At 35.8% G+C, this 20,143-nt stretch overlaps 1 protein-coding gene across 2 annotated transcripts in view; it reads right to left on the bottom strand.

The window, feature by feature from the left end:
- The window catches only part of RP1 (RP1 axonemal microtubule associated), a 117,939-nt gene extending 99,111 nt beyond the window's left edge, over positions 1 to 18,828 (bottom strand). Inside the window, exons 1-4 of one of the 2 annotated variants that reach the window (XM_052788298.1) lie at positions 18,700 to 18,828; positions 14,563 to 14,983; positions 14,333 to 14,526; positions 12,780 to 12,955 (exon numbers count right to left, since the gene is read on the bottom strand). In XM_052788298.1, coding sequence (XP_052644258.1) covers positions 12,780 to 12,955; positions 14,333 to 14,526; positions 14,563 to 14,971 — 779 coding nt within the window. In that variant the 5' untranslated portion in view covers positions 14,972 to 14,983; positions 18,700 to 18,828. Of the gene's footprint in view, positions 1 to 468; positions 9,916 to 12,779; positions 12,956 to 14,332; positions 14,984 to 18,699 lie in introns of those variants that run through there. The other variant, XM_052788297.1, reaches the window with a different exon arrangement.
- Positions 18,829 to 20,143: the final 1,315 nt, after the last annotated feature.

Here is a 20,143-nt window from a genome sequence, read left to right as displayed (position 1 = left end):
TAAGCCTGTCATGCGCTGGCAGTGACATATGTTTGAAAATTTAATTGTGAGATATTGCGGAAAGAAAAAAAGAAAAAAAACCAGAAAATAGTGTATTTAGATGAAATGCTAATCTTGACTCTTATTGAATAAGATTTTTGTATGATTAATATTTTTTTAAATCCCTCAATATTTATATTGGTTCACAGTAAAATTAGTCCAGAATGTCTTCAATTTAAAACGACCAAATTTTCAAAACTAAAGGAAGATGTTAATGAAGTCAATAGAACTGAAAAGCAAGGTATAGCAAAGGAAATTAGCCAAAAAGGTTATTTAACCATACACATGAAAAGAGAATAAGCAAAGACGACTATGTACACTATGTGCTGAATTTGAGAACACTAAGTATGCCTTTACAATAAGTGAAAACTGCCTTTTTTTTTTTTTTTTTTTTTTTTTTTTAGATAAGAACAGTGACATACAGTGATTGGGAAGTGTCAGCACTGTTGACAAGAATGGGCTATGGAATTGGAAACTTAAAATGGCAGATCAGAATGGGATGACGAGTGCACTGAGAGACTAAAACCCATGTATCTCACACCAAAGCAATACCAGGTATTGTTTTTGAACAAATTTTAAATGAATAGACAGTTATCTCCAGATATATACAGCTAAACAGAAAAAAAGATTACCAGCATCAGTTTAATGCAGATACATGGCACAAGGTATCCAGACTTGCATTGTTCAAGTACCTGATCTCCTCCATGATGATGAGAATTCATCTTAGTAGACAAGGAAACTACAGTAGCTCTAATCTATCCCAGCATTATATCAGAAATTAGTAGCTAAAATGGAGAAATGGATTAGTGCAAGACTGTAGAGTAAGAAAATAACTAGCTAAATGGGAAATTATAAGTTTGTGCAGAAATTAGAAGTATTAATTTATAGGGTTACTAGTAAGTTTCTCAGGAATCAGTGTTGGAATTCATCTGGATTTCATATTTTCATCAATATACTGTATAAAGTAGGTAATTTCTGCAACAATCTCTAAGAATTGTCAAAGTATAAGAGGATCAGAAAATCCAGAGTAGTAGAAAAGGGATAATATGTAACAGCATAAAGTTCAAGGAAATGCATTTTAAAAATACTACCAAAACTTAGTGCTATGAACAGGTAATTTATCACTTAAAAAAAATAGAGGAGTGAGTCATTGATGTGACTGTAAGTTGCACCAGGAGAGAGATCTCTGTGTAGAGATATTTTACTGTCAGTGTCCCAGAGTTCAGAGAGACAACCTTCCAAATACTGCATAAAGTTCTGGTAACCATATTAAAAAAAATATTTATTGAAACTAGAAAAGGTCCCGAGAAAGACAACCATGACGATTAGAGGAAATGGAGAAAATGTTTATGTAGGAGAAAAAATTGAGACAATGTCTGATTTTATTGATAGATACCAAGGAGGAAAAAGACATATCTAAGTCAATGACAATGATGGCTTTGGGACACATGTATATGAACTAACCATGATTAGGCTTAGGACAGAAATTAGAAAACAGTTAAGACAGACATCAGAAGAAGGACTCAAGCTCTAGAACATCCCTCCAGTGGAAGCTGTAATGACTATAGATAACAAGTTTTAAAATGAGATTTAGTAATTAAATGGAATTACTTAATTGTGTGGTTTCTTTCTAGCAGGGAGCTAAACTAGATAAACTGAAACTTCCTGGGACTGTGATCTATATGTTTTATTGACTGTTTCTTTTTTGATAATGGCAAGACAAAAACTGAATTCCTTCTAGAAGAATGGCATAATCTATGTAAAAGCCCTTGAATGCCTGCTGAATTGTTTTCTGTCCTGCTCTTTACACATTATTTAATATGCTTGACACTTCCAAGTATATTTTATCCTGACTAATTCAGAAGGACTCTACATCTTTTGCAGTTAATTTGCAGAATTAAGCTACCTATATAAAGTAGCTCATACTACTCATGGTGGTTTTCCCTCTGTCAATCAGTATGTTGTTCTAGTCACCAGCATTGTGAGGTTCTCTCTTCAGCCTTCTCCAATCTTACCTAATGGAAGCAATTTTATTTTATCTGCCTATCTCAGCCACTTAATATTCTGTATCTTTCCTGAACCATTAATGAATATATAAACCCCATGACAGTATGGTACCTCTCACTGTCAAGCTTTTCTCCTGCTCTGAGGAGTTCTTCCTTCTCTTTCAGTTAACATACTAAAATCAGAAGCAAGTCTTTCAGTTAATATAACAATAATTTCAGCACTTGCTGTGTTCTCTGCTAATTGTAACCTCAGGTACTACCTCACATCTCACCTTTTTAGTGCTTAGTTTGCTCAGTAACCCTATAATAAACATCTGATTAAAGGTTCTTGAAGCTTGATCTGAAAAAGTTAAAGTGCTGTGAATGCAGCAGAAAGACTGCAAGTGATGGAGACATATATATAGCTGTTAATTTGCCTATTTAACATTTAGACATTATTTGCAGCATAGAAGCCTGGTACGCAGAACATGGCATTTAGTTGGATTCTAGTAATTTCGAGCTTCATTTTCCAAACATAGGTTTTATTTCTGTTACATGTTTACATTGACATGTAAAATGATGAAAAAATACCACTGAGACTCTTCACTTGGAGCAGTTCTAAAACATGCAAAGGAGGACACCAAAAAATGTGGAGTTGGAGGGAAGAACATCAGAAACAAGGCCAGCATAGGAAATAACACACAGCTATTTGGTGTAAAATATATTAGATTATATATGTTGCTTTAGGGCGGTAATGTTAATTAATGTTAATAGAATACACTGCTTCAAACAACAGAAAAGCATCAGTTATTTATGGAGAAACATATCTGCCACCAGACTCCTAAAAAGAATTGAAGAGCACTTCTAGGTTTCCTACCTGTACTGCAAACCCCTTTTGCTCCAGATCCAACTTCTACTTCCCCTCCATGTGCCTTCTGTCCCACAGGGAGACAATCAAAGCCTCTGGGCCAAAAGGGATTTGTGTCAGCCTTTAATTTGGTCCCAATGATAACCAAAAGATCATGATCCAGGGCTTATCGCAGCATGTACATTCCAGTTAGTCCAGACACAGCCTCCAAGACTACAGAATGGCCAAATTCTCATTCTCTAGAGTTTAAAATCTAACCAAAAAACTGAAATACTCTGCCTAATCACAACATACATTAAATGTTTTCCAATTTTATATTTAAAATCATTTGCTGAAAATTGTAAACCTTGTAAATGCTTACTATGCACACATAATATTAAAAAATGCTGTAAACAGGTATCCAAAATAATTCTAATAACAGATTGAAAAATCCTGAAACATATTACATATGCCTTGGTTTCTCATAATACAACATATTTACAAAAAAATACCAAACAAAAAGAACATGGACCACTTTTAAAGTACAGACATTACAGAAGAACACACAACTAAAACTTGTGGTGTATGTAGAACAATTTTAAGAGTAAGCGCTGCTGCCTCAGAAAGGACTATGGCAAGGGCAGTCAGGAAGTCCATTGACACACAGTTTCCCTTCTCAGTTCCTGTGGAACCCCAGTAGCAATAAATACGCTCCTTTTCTAGTATCCTCTGGGTAAAAGAGGCAAACTTCATTTGGGATCCCATATACAGGCTGAAAGATCTCTTTACTCACATAAGTATTCTGAAGTTGGCCTTTAAAAACCAGAAGAGCAATTTGATAATGTTAATCTACATAAAATTAACATGACTTCGGTTTCCGACTTTTCATTGTATTACAGCGTTTGAGCAGTACTTCCTACTTTTCATTTCAAATGAAACATATTAGTTGATTTTGTTCTGGAAAAAGCATTTCTACTGAAAGATAATTCTCAAACCCCTTTCTCAAATGTCATGAAATATAAGAATCTTATATTGGAACTCAGGAGGGTATTTCAAATTTCAGTTCTCTGTTCTAATAAGCACTAGTTGTTTCTCTACAAATAAGATGGTCAATATACAATGGAATATCTCTGAGCAGACAACATTTCAGGGAAAAACTGGTTTTTAACCAAGAAATCACTGTCTTAGAACAGCTTTTCTTCCTATGTTGGTCCCTATAAAAATCTAAGTAATTATCTGTATCTCAGCAATGATATACAACTGTGATTTATATTTATCTAGCTCTGAGCTGTATTCACATTGGGAGTTTCACTGGGTGTGGCATTCAGCAATTTATTTTGTGATTTTTTTTTTCTGAAGACGTTTTCACTAGTCTAATGTTACAGAAATTCCAAGATGTCTATTACAAGTCTTTCTCATCTTTACTGCTTCCATTGTCCATTGTACAAAAGCAAACTTCTTCTTCTCCTCCTCCTCCTTCTTCTTCTTCTTCTTTGTCTTCTTCTGTAGGAAAGGCATTTTCATTTTTCAGATTTTCAGAGGCATTGTGTTCAATGTTATTTAAAGAAGTGTCACACTTCAGAAATGTTTCAGAATGACAGGTTTCTGCTGGATCTGCCAACATGGGAGAAAATTTTTTTCCAACAATATGAATTAGGCTTATTCTTAGGGTTTGGCATATTTTTGGCTTTCTGTTGGGTAGCTCACTATTTGTGCCTATCACAAGATCACTGGGTATGTGTTTGGATACATTATTTTGACAATTGCTGACTTCCACAGGTTTTACATTCATATCCTCTATAACATGTAACTTCCCTAAACTGCTTGTGTCTTTCAGTGCTGAAGATGCAAGTATTCCAAAGTTACTAATAAAATCTAAGGTGTTATTAACATAAAACCTATTAAAAATATTATTGGCAATCTTATTGATACAGTTATTCTTCAGAGTCACATGATTATTTTTGTCTTTTACTATATCTTCACATAGCCATTGTAAATGTTCACTCTTTTTGGCCAACAAACATGAACCCAGCTGGTTCTCAATATCAGATGCCTTTTGGTAGGCACATCCTCTCTGTTCCTCATTAATTGGTGTGACTGTCACCGTCAGTATTGGACAATGTTGGCCACATATAGCATGGAGTTTATCCAGAGAATCTTCTTCCTGAAGAGCACTTCTGTTAGCATTAGTAACATCCGTTGGCTGAAACTGTATGGGTTCATCATTTAAAGGCTGTTCCAATGGATGCACCTTGTTATCAGGCAATCTAAATTCCACAGATGTGAAGGCTGCAAAATTGGTATCAGCCTGTGTGGAAAGATGTGTGGAAGTAGAACCTACCATGACTGATGGTTTGATCTTTTCTTTGTTTGCTGCAGGAAGGGAAGTGATCTTACCATTGTGGCTAGGTTTGCTTTTTGTACTTAAGTCATCCTGAAAGGGGTCTGAATCACTATTATGAGGTATATTGAAGTAGTTGCAAAAATTTTCAGAGGGTTTAGCCATGTCTTCAAGTTCTGAAGAAGAGATTTCATTGAGGTCTGGGTACTGATTCAGATTGCCAAAGTGTGAGTACGGAACATCATCACTGTTAGCATCAAGGACTGTGTCTGTTGATGTTGTATCCAGATTACCATACATTCCAGTCCATTCAGGTGGTGATCTTCTTATCAAATGATTTTCTTTGAGAAGCCATTTGCCTTTATCTATCAATATTCCTTCATCCTCATTAGCTCGTACACTAGGTTGACAATGCTGCTTTGGAGATTCCCCCGAACGGTCATCAGTATAACTTGTCTCTTTGTTAAGAGTAGGTTGTGGTGTTGGTAAAGAAGTATTCTCTCTTCTCACTATGGTGTCGTCTTTGTTTATATTTACTGGAAATTCTTGTGAGGGTAGTGAAGAATGTGACAATTTCTCTACAGAGCAAGACCTAGGTTCTTGAGAAAAATAAATGTTTTTTTCCACCACTGCAGAGTGGAATTCTTCAGTATCTTTTTGAAATACTTTTGACATATATGGAAATCCTCTGTGAAAGTCAGGCTTAAATGAAGCTTCCGTCTTGCCATAAAGTCGTTCAATAGTTCTTTTTACATAGCCAGTGTTATAATGTTTTTCAAGCACTGCTTCCTCCCCACTTTCATTGGTCAAATCACTGGATGCTCTAAAGTTATAATCACTCTCTTCAGTATCTGGTCTGTAATCTGACCAGTCTGAAGTAGCAGGACTTCGTAAGCATTTTTTTAATTGAGAAGTGTCTGAACACATTTTATTCTCCTGTTCTTCTACTTGCAATTTCTGTTCTCCTTCGCTCATATCACATTCTGTAATTTGCTTTGATTCATAACAAAATGATAACGGAGAGACTGTAGATAACCTCTCAGAGGTTTCCTCACAATTTTCTACATCTTCCTTGTCTTCCTGTACAGAATAAGCCTCATTATTATATTCTACAGAGGTTTCAGCAGCTAGTTTAAGTTGGTTATTTGATTTTTTGTCATTATCTGCTGACTTTGGATCAACTTTCTTATCTTCACTTTTGTCAGTAGTAACATGTATAATATCTTTTTCACCTTCTAACTCAGAAGTATCCTGATCTAAAATACGATATTTATCATTAGAAGTTACACTATGAACTGTCGAGTTAGGTTCTACTGAAGTTTCTGACTCTTCATTATTGAATGATGTATCAGTGTTTTCATCTTGAGATTTTTTATATAGGCTATCAGGCATTTCTTCATTTCTTTCAGGTAGCTCTGTAGCTGATGCAAGGCTACAGGTATTTGAATTAGTATCAGCATATTGACCATCTAGCTGTGTTTTGGGAGCACTCAAGACTAAAATCTCTGTTTCTCTACAAAGATCTTTCTGTATATCAAAACAGCTTTCTAATTCACCAGTCAATTTTAGAGCTTCTTCAGAATTTACACTGTCCCTTGGAATACAAGGCTCAACAGATTTTTCATTTTCATGCAAATGTATACCATTATGAATTTCAGATATGGGCATATTCTCATGGCAGTGTGTGGAGTCCTGCTTTTTGAGTTCCCCCCCAAAGTGTAATAAATTGTTTTCTGTTGATTGGTGAAAATGTGAGAAGGCAGCCTTCAGTTCATCAACTTTTTCCATGACTGTAGTTTGTTTCAGAAATTGTAACTGTGTGAATATTTCAGAACAGCTACATGTAGTTTTTTGCATATCAGCTTTGTTTGTCCCAATCAAACTCTCTCTCAGATTCAGTACAAGTAGCCAAGCTAGGAGGACATTGGAAGAACCAAAAGCTGAAGGAGAAAGATCTGAAAGGCTGCAAGCTTTTCCTATACATCCACTATGTTCTTTCTGGAGACCAAGCAAAGTTGATTGCAGTTCATGCAGCAACATGCTAGACATGCAATTATTCTGAATATCAATTCCCATTTTCTCATTGATAATTGTGCAATCAACTTGAACAGCAACTTCAGATTTTTTTCTTTGACATAGGTTGGTATCTTGAATATCAACTTCTGGCATTTTTTTATCATTGTCATGTGTTTCATGAAACAAGTGTAGTTTACCATCATGATGAAATTCTGACTTTAGTGAACACTTGGCCTCTTCTACTATAGTTGTATTAGCATGAATGAAAGAGTCAGTTTGTATTTCACCTGAATCCTTGGCTGATTCTTCTAAAGTTCCCAATTCACAAATAGGCTTTACTGGTTTTTTTGTCAGATTATGTTCAACCGGATGGTTTTTTCCAGTCACATGTACTTTATTTGTGATAAATCTGGTTTCTTTATCTATATAAGCATCAGTATTTTCTTTAGGAAAATAACAGACATTGCTATTCTCTGCATTTCCTTCTTTTTTATTTATAGGGGGTAAGACAGAATTTGGTAACAAGTTTTTCAGCCAAGTTTGGACATAGTTTTCAAGCGAATGCTTAACAACTTGAAAATCCTCCTGTTTTAGAGCCTCTAGTGTAATGGCTCTCTCTGACATACTTAACTTATTTGCACCTTTACTTAGATTTTTCTTCATCCCCTTTTGCTTTTTCTCTTTCTTTGATGACAAATTTTCCAAAATATTCTTTTCCTTTTCTTTTTCAAAGTTAAGATTCCTTGGCACTTCTGACAATGAAATGACTGCCGAGTTGTTAGATGTCTGTTCGAAAGAATTGGTTGTGAGATGTGTGCCTTCTTTCTCAGTACTCAGTGTATTCTGACTGTGTTCTGATTCATTGTTTGAATCAACTGTCATTAAACCATCTTCACTCCTTGCAGATGAAATGATACTTTTTTTTTTGCCTGACTTCAATTTTACCTTGGCCAACTTGTTGTTATTACTTTTTGGGGTTGTATTAGATGATAATCCATTCTTCTCCACTGAATCCTGGTGACAGAACTCATCTTCAGGACATATGCTTTTGTCTGAATTGACAGACCCATCATTTTTTTTTACAAAAAAATCCATTCCTTTTTTCTGAGGTATTTCAGAATAATTATCCATAGCCTCTGTTGTGGAATCCTGTGTGGTTTTGTCTGTGATATGCATTCCCTCATTTTTAATTACCCCTGAAATTTCTTTATCTTTTTGATTTTCATATGTACCTTGCTCTAGAAAGTTAGATGATTTTCTTTTCTTCTTCTTTTTGGTGAGGGAAGATGCAGATTGACTGTCATCAATGACATGTGTTGCCACCACAGATTCAATCCTGACACTGATTTGATTCTCACTTTCAGTAACAGTAGGAAAGAATCCAGTTGTTGGGTTTATTTTCTCAGTAGGAGCTTTACTACATGGAGGTACCATCATCTTCATCTGGCTATGTCCAGGACAGGCTGAATGTGCTGGATCTTGAGAAATAGGTAATAAATCAGCAGCTTTGTGTTTTGTTTCTTCTTTTGACTGACATAATTCTGAATATGTAATGAAAGAACTCAGTGATCTTTTTATTTGTTTAATATCACATGACTCATGGATGTGGTCTGCTGAACCTGGTCTAGCTGCCTGGTAAATTTTTGATGATGGTATGAAACCACTGATGTTAGCTTTGCAGGTTGATACTAAACTATTATATGTACCTTTTTCCACGACTGATTTCTCCAATATATTCTGCACCAATTCATCCTCATCAGGCAGTTCTAATGTCTTCCTATTTGTGGTTTCTATTAAATCATTACTTTTGTGGCTTACTTTAAAAAGCATTTCTTTTTTTATATTCTCTGAAGAAAGCTTTAATATATCATTGCCACTCATCTTGCTAAACTTTGGATTACTGACACTTGATTTTTTTCTGCTTGAATGAGCTACCATGCAATACTCAGATTTATTTTCTCGGTTCTGTATTTCCTCACTGTAGGAAAACTGTCCTATTGTCTTCTCCTGAACGTCTTTCTCAGATACCAAGGTGACACTTTCAACTACGGCTTTTTTTTGTCTAACACGCCTTGGCCCAGGGGTGGGAGGCCTATAAAAGCGAGGCCTGATATTATCCTCAGGTACATTGCTTACATCTAGATCTGCAGTATTGTCCTTCTCACAGATATGACAACCAGCAACTTTTAAATCAGACTCTGATTCCTTGTCTGACACTTGGGCATTGAATCGCTGTAATGAGTCTCCCTCTTCTTGATTGTAGCTCTTCAAAAATGGAGCATCTTTTGGTTTTATATGTTCTGATACATTTACATTGGATAAGCAGTCTTCTGCACACATTGCAGAATTGCAAATGGTGGTATTTTTGTCATCAGAAAGGCCAGCACGACTTACAGTGGTTGTCCATTTAATGGTTTCTTCCTCTTTAATTTTGAATCGAACTTTCATTTCCACTGTGATACTGCCATCTTGATTAAGGTGAACAGATTTCTCAATGTCGTCTTCGTACTGTGCCACAGATAAGTCTTCACCAGAAACGGACTGATTTCCTCCTATACCATTATGGCTGTCAGGAACATAGGAAGAATGTGAATTGTTATCATTTGAGTTGTTATCATTGCTGGACCCTTTATCAGAAGAAACTGAGAATATCTGAGATCTTAGGCTAGAGCTCATTTCAGCAGTTACTACCAATAATGACGTTGAAAGAACCCAAATTCATTCAGTAGGTGGAAAGTAGAGCGGACAAATATCATGCATGAGGATCCAGATGATGAGACAGCAGACCAGCAGCAAAGGAAGATAAAAGAAGAAAGGAGAAAAATTAGTACAAAAGAAGATAATGAAGTGTGTTTATTTTACCAGAGTATTAGAAAGTAAAGAGAAAAACATGGCTAATCTTGCAGTTCATTTTAAGAAGCTGTTAGAGAGAGAAATACAACCAATTTTTAATACAGAATCAAGCATTTAACTACTTTTCCACTTCATTTTATTTTGCAATAGGTTCTTTCTAATGCCAGAGCTAGAGTCGTATTTGAAGCTCCAAAGCCTAAAAAGAGTACTAAATACTCTCATTTTATACTTAGTTGGGAGCTGAGGTTGCCTTGAACTTTTCAAGGGATTCACAGGCCCTCGCTTGTTTGGGCTTCAAGCTACCAACTTTACTTCTTCTTCATGCCTGAGTGATCATTAATATATCATTTCCTAATAGTTCGTACAGTTAGTGCTAAAATGTGTCAGTCAAGGTGAACATATATCTCCCTGGGCTTAATCCAACAATCTGCAGCACATGAGTAATTACTGTGAGTAGTGTCACTGATACATGAATAAAGGGTTCAGATCCAGTCCCCTGGACTGACCTTCTATAGAGAAGTAAACATTGAAGCACTTGAACTTCTTCTAAAATCTGAATTTAAATCATGACATTCTGAGATACATTTTATGCTACAGTACTGTAGACAATGGCGCAAAAATCAGTAAAGCCAATGAGAATACTTCCAGACTTCAATTAATTTTGAGTATGGCCCAATATGTTTGCACACACATTAAATATTCCCAAAATATGTTTTGATTACTCTGTAATAACTTGGCTTTTAAAAAATCTTCTCTCATCTCTCTCTAGCAGTTGTCACTGAAGAGGTGAGAGATGAAAGAACATGAGATAAAAATAAAGTTTTGCTGTCTTCCAAGAAGTTCTGCATGTGCGAGGGAAACAGTGCATGTACACCCACACAAAGACATCCACAACTGCTACTGATACCTAAATATATAGGAGCCACCATTTAATAGAAAGGTTTCACTTGCAGAAAGGTATTTTAACACATGTAACATGTTAACTTATCCACATTGCTTGAATTTAAACATTTTTTTTTCTAAAGTGAGTCTCAAATGGTCTCAAATCAAGGCTTTCACAATTAACATATTACTATTATAGATACGTATCTATAATTTCAGGCAGATCACCTTGCAAGTTTCCCAGGCATATGCTTTACCATGAACAGAATCAGAAATAAAAGTTTGTACTAACTAACTCCTCTAACACAGACCAGACCTTATGCTTCCCAAAGTAAAAATCTCACCTTCTCTGTCTCAGGAAAGAGAATTGGAACAAAGCACCTGAAATTTGATCTTTCAGGCTCTCACATCATCAGTGATGTCTCCTACACAGGATACTTATGAGTTTCTCAGGTTAAAGACAAAAGAGGGTTGTGTTTTTCTCTCTCTTTCTGTAATTGCTGTTAACTAAGGATTGGAAGAGGTTGCTTATCAGATTCTCAGCTACTCACATTTTCTACCATTGCAAGGCCCAATCTCTGGCTCAAAGCAAAATTTGGGTAGGACATTTTGTTTTTGCAGAACTTTCATTCTCAAAATGTTCTTATTCATTCTCTCTTGACTCATTAATTATGCTCTGCAAACAGCTCTCAAGCTGTGCAAGTCAAAGAACATGAAGGTTGAGAAAAACTAAAATGAATAGTTTGGTGGGGACATAATAAACTGTAAGGGATGTGGACGAAACTCCTTCAAGTAAATGGAAGCCAAGTGTCTTATGTATCAAAGTGCTCCATGACACAGTCAAGATTACCATGGAAAGTCTCAGTACAAGAAAAATTACAGTGTTCCCTGGGCTCTCCAGTACAGCATACAGCTGTATGAAGAGTACAAGGTACCTCTGGATTTAACAAGTTTCCCCCTAGACAGTACCTTTGCCCTACAGCATGCTCTAATGCTGAGGATTCCCACATGACCTAAAGCTCTGGTATCGCAGCATTTTGTTCCCCTCAACCTCAGGCTATTCAGCTAGCCTGGCTTCTCTCCAATAGCTCCTCATGTTCTTGATCATCCACTGGCCGCTTCACACTCCTACAGACCTTGTCAGTGGCACAACTCCATGACTAATCAAAGGGAAAGTACGTATTTGTGTATCTTTTCCCAAACTTATCCAAAAAACATGTATCATCACAGCCATGAGGATATAGGAAAGGATGACACTGTTTAGACAAAAGCAGCTTCAAAAACACAATGAATTTGCGAGTGGATGGGTGCTATTTGGGTGTTTTTCCTGTTTATGTGGAGCATGGGACACAGGAAAAGTGAAAGTCATGACAATGATAAGCCAAACCTCCACTTGCTAAGGTAAGTTCTGAAAACTGCACAAAAGTTTTGCTCAAGAAATTCAGTCAGTTAAGAGCCTGAAGTAGCCTGTGGTTTCTCTTTTACCACTGCTGTTATTAACCATCACACCAAAAAATTAATAACAATGACAATCAAGTGCATTAAAATAAAATATACTTATAGATTTGCATCCATATTCTAAATAAGTCTATTTGAAAGAAAATATGCAAACTAGCTGAGTACTTAGCAGAAACTTACATTTTAAAAAGAACATTAATACTTTGATCTTTCTTATGTTTATAGAGGAGTCAGAGCAGATATAAACAGTTTCAACTGGCCTTTTTGAATATCCTTGATCCTAGTAAGATCGTCATGGTTTATGTCTTGTGATAAGAGAGGTAAACCAATGAATAAAATACAAATTAATTCAAAGAACTTACTATTTTCACTTTCTGACTTGGCATTTGCTTTTGGGTACACACGATTTGCAATTCCAAGCAATTTAGCAGGGCGTGAATACCCAAGAGAATCATAATTGCTTGGTTTAAAAGGCTCTCTCCCCGCTGCGACTACAGCTCCAGAGCACAATATCAGGGCCTGAAGATTAGGAACCTGGGAAAGAAAAGTAACATTAAATTCTCTGCCTTAGTAACCACAAAAAATAATGTAAAAGAGATTTATCCCTTTCATGCTTTAATATCTTCACTTCTTAGTCTCTACATTAGTTTGCAGCAGGCTATTAAATATGTATCACAGCACGGAATTAATTTTTCAATTCCTATAAGGCAATTCCTATCTCTGTAAGGGTATGTCTTGTTATATAAATATATTAGAAAAAGACTTCAAGAAGCAACTTGGATCCAGATCAAAATTTTCTTATAATTTAAGTGTTTGCATTTGTAATTTTGTTTCATCATTGCACAGTGACTGTTCATAGCCATGAAACAAGAATATACATTTAGAGGTAGGTATAACCATGAACATGTATTTGGAGGAAGAAAGGGGAAATTGAGAATACACCAGAAGTACTTGACCTGTACTGCCACAGAGGAACAGGACAGCATCACAGAACAATATACATGGGAAAGGACCTCTGGAGGTCATGTAGTCTAACCCTCTGCTCAAAGCAGGTCTAACTGGATCAAGATGCTCAGAGCCTTGTCTAACAGTTTTGAATTTATGTTCCAAAATATACCGCAAGATAAGTCTTACAAACTGCACTTCACTTACTTATAGGTGATATGGACAGTTTCCCAACTTAATACAGAATTTCACCAAATGGAGCGTAAACGCAAGATTTCCCTTGAACTCTTGGAGCTCTGCACGAAATTCTTTTTCTAGACACCTGTTAGGTATAATCACAAGTGCTTTTCTGTGGTTAAACAACACACAGATAAAACACTAAGTGAGATAAAATTCTATAAAAGACTATGTGAGTTGAAAATCAGGATTATTGGTGCTGCATCTTCTGAGTTTAGAGGTACAGAACCTGGTCCATGGTTTGAAAACTATAACAGACAGTCAGGTGTCATAGTTCCAAGTAATTAATAGCAAACCACTCTGCTTTTGTGTAATGATAAAATATGTGTGGCTATTAGGTGCTACTTACCATATTTTTAAAACATTAAAAATCACAGATAAACAGCATTAAGACCAAAGGAAGTTTCTGTGTAAATGGGTAAAAATATAGAATTCAGAGCACGCCTGAAAGAGGCCTGAGTAAGAAAAAGAAAAGTGTTTTTTTGTGATGACTTAAAATAAAATGTTATCACTTGCTTCTCTCTGATTGCAAGATTCCAGTATATTTCCTCCAAGCTAGTAGCCTTTCTGAAGGGGAAAAGGCATAGAAAGGAAACAGCTGAAATTCAGCACATCAGATCTTACACCAGACCAGTGTCCCAAGCTTAGAATTGATAAAATCACCTTTTTAATTAAAAATAATCTAGAAGAAATCATAGAAAAATTGTTAGTACTCATCTTTATTCTCACCTTTCTGCCATCAGTGGTATATAGTTTCACGACTGGATATTGCATTAACTCACTCATATAATCCAGAAAGGCCTCAAAAGTTTGTGTATTTTTCTTTCCCAGAACTATGGTGCGTCTGAGTCTTACATCCCCATTTTTGAAAACAAGCATTTTTTGGGGAGTTGTTATTTTGCTTTCTCGATGGCCAAATCCATCTTCATTCTCCCTTGCTAATTGCACAGCTCGACGACGAGCACTGACAGGCCTACTGATCTGCCAGGGCAGCGGCTTTTTGCTAGCCTGTTCCAGGTTGATGGGCTTCATTTTCCTCTGATGGGAGCAAATATAAGATTTTCCATCTTCAAGATCCTCCAAATTGGTAATGCTGTGTCTCCCTTTTGGTGTACTAATATTCCTTACTCCAAAAGGTAACGGGACCCGTTTGGATAAACTATCCAGCAGGGCATCAAATGTTTTGTAAGACCGGTTATTAATGACCATTTTGATCCCATTAAACTGAGGATCTCCACTTTTATAGAAACAGATCCGTTTTGCCACAACAGGTTCAGTAACATTGAAATGCCGCGTGGATAAACTCTGTTCACTCTCGGAGGAGTTTGGCTGATTCACTGAATAACTGGTTGAAGGTGTTTCACTCATTTTGACAGCAATCTGGAAGAAAGAGGAGATGGATGTAAAAGTTTTCTTATGACTAGTAATAATATGGTCTTCATTTTGTAAGGTGCAGAAAGAGAATTTGTAAGAAACCAACAGCAGCAAGTTGTGACAAAAATCACTGGATTTAAATGGATCCAAGCTGTTATCTCTAAATTCCACAAAGACTCCAGTACTGTTGGATTAAGTTAGCATAGCTCTGCTTGCAAATATTCCCAAAATATTCTCCAATGTAATTTCAAATCTCTTATAATTTTGGTACAACGGACCTTGCCTTAGAAGAAGGTACTTTGTCAGTTGTGCTGGTTTTGGCTGGGATAGAGTTAATTTTCTTCACAGTAGCTAGTATGGGGCTATGTTTTGGATTTGTGCTGAAAACAGTGTTGATAACTCAGGGATGTTTTCGTTCCTGCTGAGCAGTGCTTACACAGCGTCAAGGCCTTTTCTGCTTCTCACCCCACCCCACCAGCGAGGAGGCTGGGGGGGCACAAGGAGTTGGGAGGGGACACAGCTGGGACAGCTGACCCCAACTGACCCAAGGGATATTCCAGACCATATGATGTCATGCTCAGCATATAAAGCTGGGGGAAGGGGAAGGAATGGGGGACATTGGGAGTGATGGCGTTTGTCTTCCCAAGTCACCATTAGGCATGATGGAGCTCTGCTTTCCTGGAGATGGCTGAACACCTGCTTGCCCATGGGAAGTGGTGAATGAATTCCTTGTTTTGCTTTGCTTGCGTGCGCGGCTTTTGCTTTACCTATTAAACTGTCTTTATCTCAACCCATGAGTTTTCTCACTTTTACTCTTCCGATTCTCTCCCCCATCCCACTGTGAGGGGAGTGAGCGAGCGGCTGTGTGGGGCTTAGTTGCCGGCTGGGGATAAACCATGGCATCAGTCCAGAATGATAATTAGATGTTTTCTTTCTTGAGGATGAAGCTAATGAAAACATTTCATAATTAAGATATAAGAAAAATCCTTATTAAGAGGGAGTAATTTGTGCCTAGGCATTAGCTATATTCAGTCCAAAATAACAAAACTGAAAGAGAATACAATTCATTCTGATCTCATATACTAGTTTTATACCAGGGCAAATCCACTGGAGTCAGAGAAAAGGCTCCTGATTTATTACACTGTAAACTATACCAGAATAAGGCCCAAAATGTGTTTTAGAGTTAAGTTGCATCATAAATTGGCAGATCGTTTGCTTTTCTGTTATAAGTTTTGTATTTCATGATACATAAACCACTACAATATTTGCATTTATACTGAGGGAAAAACTACTGATCAAATAAGACTTTTTTAGTAAGAGAAAAGTCTTTAAATCCTTTATACAGACACAGAAATTACAGGTATTCTTCAGTAGAAGTAGCCTTTGAATTGAAACATTTAAATACCGCTCTTTTAAACAACAGATTATTTCTGACAACTATATTGATAATCTTCATGCTTGAAAATAGAGCACCCTCACTGCAACCTTTCATTTGAAGCCAATCTATATACAGATACTGTAATGACAACCCTTTAAATTAATAGAATTGCTTTATCTTAATGATTGGTTTGCTTTGACTGGAACACAGGGTAGAAATGGCTAGTCAACTACTCAGCCTCAAGGAAGCAGTTTTAGTAGAGTTTTACTGAACAGCTGTATAGCAGTCTCAGGGAATATGTTTGTCATCAAAATAATATAAATTAAATTCTTTGACAATGTCACCTTTATGTAGCTGCCATATTGACTAATGGAAAAATGTCTTCCGGCTACTACATATTTTTCTTAATGAAGCTATGGGAAACAATATTTTGACTATTTTACTACTGCATACATCAGTTCTAAAACTGATAAGAAAATGTTGCTATTTTTCAAGACAGTCAAGGTTCAAATAAAGTCTGATTTGACAAGATTTTATCTGACTCGGTTCTTACAGCTTTTCCAATAATGCATTGTTTTCAGCTTGGGTGTTTTGCCTTCACTAAGAGTTAATAAGTTTTAAAACGTTCATTATTTTCAACAACGATCAGAGCACAGGAAGCAATGTCTTTTAATACATTATTTATGCTGTAAATTGTACTCATTCTAAGTGCTAAAACTGAAAAATAACTAAACAGGTCTGCACTAGAATGCTCACAAAGATCGATTTAGGTAATCACAATTCCATTTAAAATTAAAACAAAACAAAACAACCAAAAATCTGTAAGTATTTAATTAAAGAATATGCAGGAAGACATTTTCAAGCTTGGCTGCAGCAACTTATACAACCCAGTCCATGATGGCTAGTGAAATGGCTTACTTTCTGTGGTAGGGAGGAGCTCCACTTCAACTGAAATCACCGAGAGCTACAGTTGCTCATTTTTTTGGACACATCTATTCATTAGATGCCTAAATTTGCATTACAATTCTAAACTGAGAGGTTGACAGGTGAGTTAAGACTAGGGACACAATTTGAACCAGCCATTTTATGCTTCAGGCATCATTCTATTTATACTGATATTCTTAGAGGAAATCCATAAGGGCATTTTTATTGCTAGCTGCAACACAAACTTTCCTACTCTCTTTGCAGAGCAAATGTTCTACTCCAGTGAAGGCAGCAATGACAGTAGTGAAGTTCTTGAGCAAACTGAATGCTGTGATACCCCATTTAACTGGCCAAGAAGACTTGAGGTCACTAAAAGAGTCCAGTCCAGGATCTCTGAGGAAGGGGAGAAAACTGTTAAGTCATCGTCACTAATGGCCAGAGACAGAAATGAACAGACATAGCTCCTCAGCTACTCTGTACTACAGCTTCTCACCCTTCATGAAAATGGAGTGGAATTTCATCTAACTGTATGATTATTCAGTTTTACAAGAGATAAAACAGGTGGATTTTCTCATGAGACTACTGATAATAAATGCTTTTGAATTAGCCTCTCAGAAGTCGTTCTGGATATTTGTACTTCTGTAAAACATTCAGTTATGTAAGCATCAACATTTGGAAGAGAAATACAATACATTTTACGTAAAGATGATTATTAGACTGAGTCTTGACACTGTGGAAGTAACGAAATCGAAACCAAACAGAGAGAGAGAATATACATGTAAAGAAAAGAACAATTTTCATTATAAACATGAAATAATTTGAATTCACAAAAGTAACTAAGAAAAACAAGTTTTCCTTGGGAAAACATAAAATGAATGATAGAACAGTTTTGGCAGTGGACTGATGGTTGCATAGCACACCATGTATGAATATTTTCTAGTATTAATCTTAATAGTGGAAATTGCTTATGCATCTTGCAGATACCTTATAATTGCATCTTACAAATAGCAAACATTTCAACAAATAAATAATCTACATATTGTACAAGTTACTATTTCATACTACAGGTGATCACACTGTAATAAGTTTTCATTTCATCTTAAACATAGTATCAATTTTCATACTTAAATGATTTGATTTTAAAATTAAGAAATAGCTGATATTACATGATACAGAATGTCTGCTAAGATATTTTGGCAATTACAATGTTAAGAATTTTATTCTGCCAGAAAATCAAACAGAATTCAGAATTGAATCCCTTTACCTGCATTCTTATAAACAAAACCACTTATTTAAAGTTTATGCACAAAGATTTTAAATTTTATAAAGACACTAAGTGGAAGACTTTGTTCTAAATATATAAGAATATGTTTAATGCCATATAGTTGGTAAGTACTGCATATAATTTCTTCATACTCACCCACAGTCACATCCTATGTAAATAAAAGAGTAGTTAGCTTGTTTTCAGAGATTTATAAATTGTACATGTGATTGTCTATGCCATATGAAATGAACATCCTTAGTCTTATTCCAAGTGTGCTCAGCTAGAAAAAACATCATAATCCATTTGCTTAATCTCAGCTAATGTTAATCACCAGACCAGGTTCACCTCAGGTAGCCATTGTTCAGAGCAGAGTGTCCAACATCTCCTTCAGCAAGTCCTTTTATATTATTTTTAAACTCTACTTACCTTTCAAATATTTCATTTATATAACTTTCTGTTTACTTAGATTGCTCAAGAGACTCACAGAACCACATAAAATAAAAATGTGGGTGGGGAACCTAGGTCATCTAATCTATCTTCTTATCAGTGTAGGGTTATCCTCCAAAATAAATTCTTTAGTGGTAAAAATTTTAAATATGTTAAAATGGAGCTTTTACCACTCACCTTCTGAGACTATTTATTAATTATCTTCTGGCATTAATTCTTGCTTTTGTTCAATCATTTGGTCAAGATGATCCTCTTTGTGCTAAAGATTCTCCCATATTTTCTCTATTCAGATAACACAATGAAAATAGTTCCACAGTTTCTTTCACAACACTCAATAAACATGACAGCCTGAAGGACTTTTGTCATCCATGAGGCATTCTTCATTTCAATATGTTAGAAAAAGGGCAATGCAACAATTATAAATGTGTGTGAATATAATTTATGAAGAGAAAGGGGGATTGTGTCTGACTGTAGCTGAATTATACCACAGAATGTGGTTTCTTTCTTTTTCCAGTGGAAATACTATATCCCTGGCTGGTAACTGTTCCATCTAATTGCTACCAGATGTATAATCTGATTTGGAGCTTCTTTGCTTAATCAGGATTACAGCAAGCTCTCAAAACTAGCTGTGTAGAATAGTAACAAAAACATTGCTCAGTAGACACTATCACTGCAGGCTGTAATGATTTTTTAACTATTTTCCTTAGCAGAGAATTCAATGTTTATAGAAGTTTTAAAATACCGCTTCAGTTCCACTTTCATAAGATGCATAGGCACAAACATTGAATGATAATCTTGCACAGATATTTTGCTATAAACATTGCTTACTTAAATATTATATTAATATGATTATTTAGGTCCTTAATCTATCTTAGCTAATGTACTGCTTATAGTCCAGTCAGTATTCTGTTGTTTACACTTGTTCAGAAGATGAACAAGTGCAAATTCTGTGTGTTATTCTGATTTTTTCTAACTTAACCACTTATACAGGAATTTTTATAGAGTTGGTTTTCTTTTAAGTGCAGGATTTAAAATATCATTGCTACCCTCATTAGCTTTCCAATGCATGAAAAGCCACTTTCGATAACCAGCTAATCCATCAGTAGCTTCCGTGTACCCCTAGAATTTGACACCCAAAAGGTAATACTTCTGG

The sequence above is a fragment of the Harpia harpyja genome, chromosome 5 (genome assembly GCF_026419915.1).
Source record: "Harpia harpyja isolate bHarHar1 chromosome 5, bHarHar1 primary haplotype, whole genome shotgun sequence".
Taxonomy (NCBI): domain Eukaryota; kingdom Metazoa; phylum Chordata; class Aves; order Accipitriformes; family Accipitridae; genus Harpia; species Harpia harpyja.
This window is presented reverse-complemented; position numbering and strand designations above follow the sequence as displayed.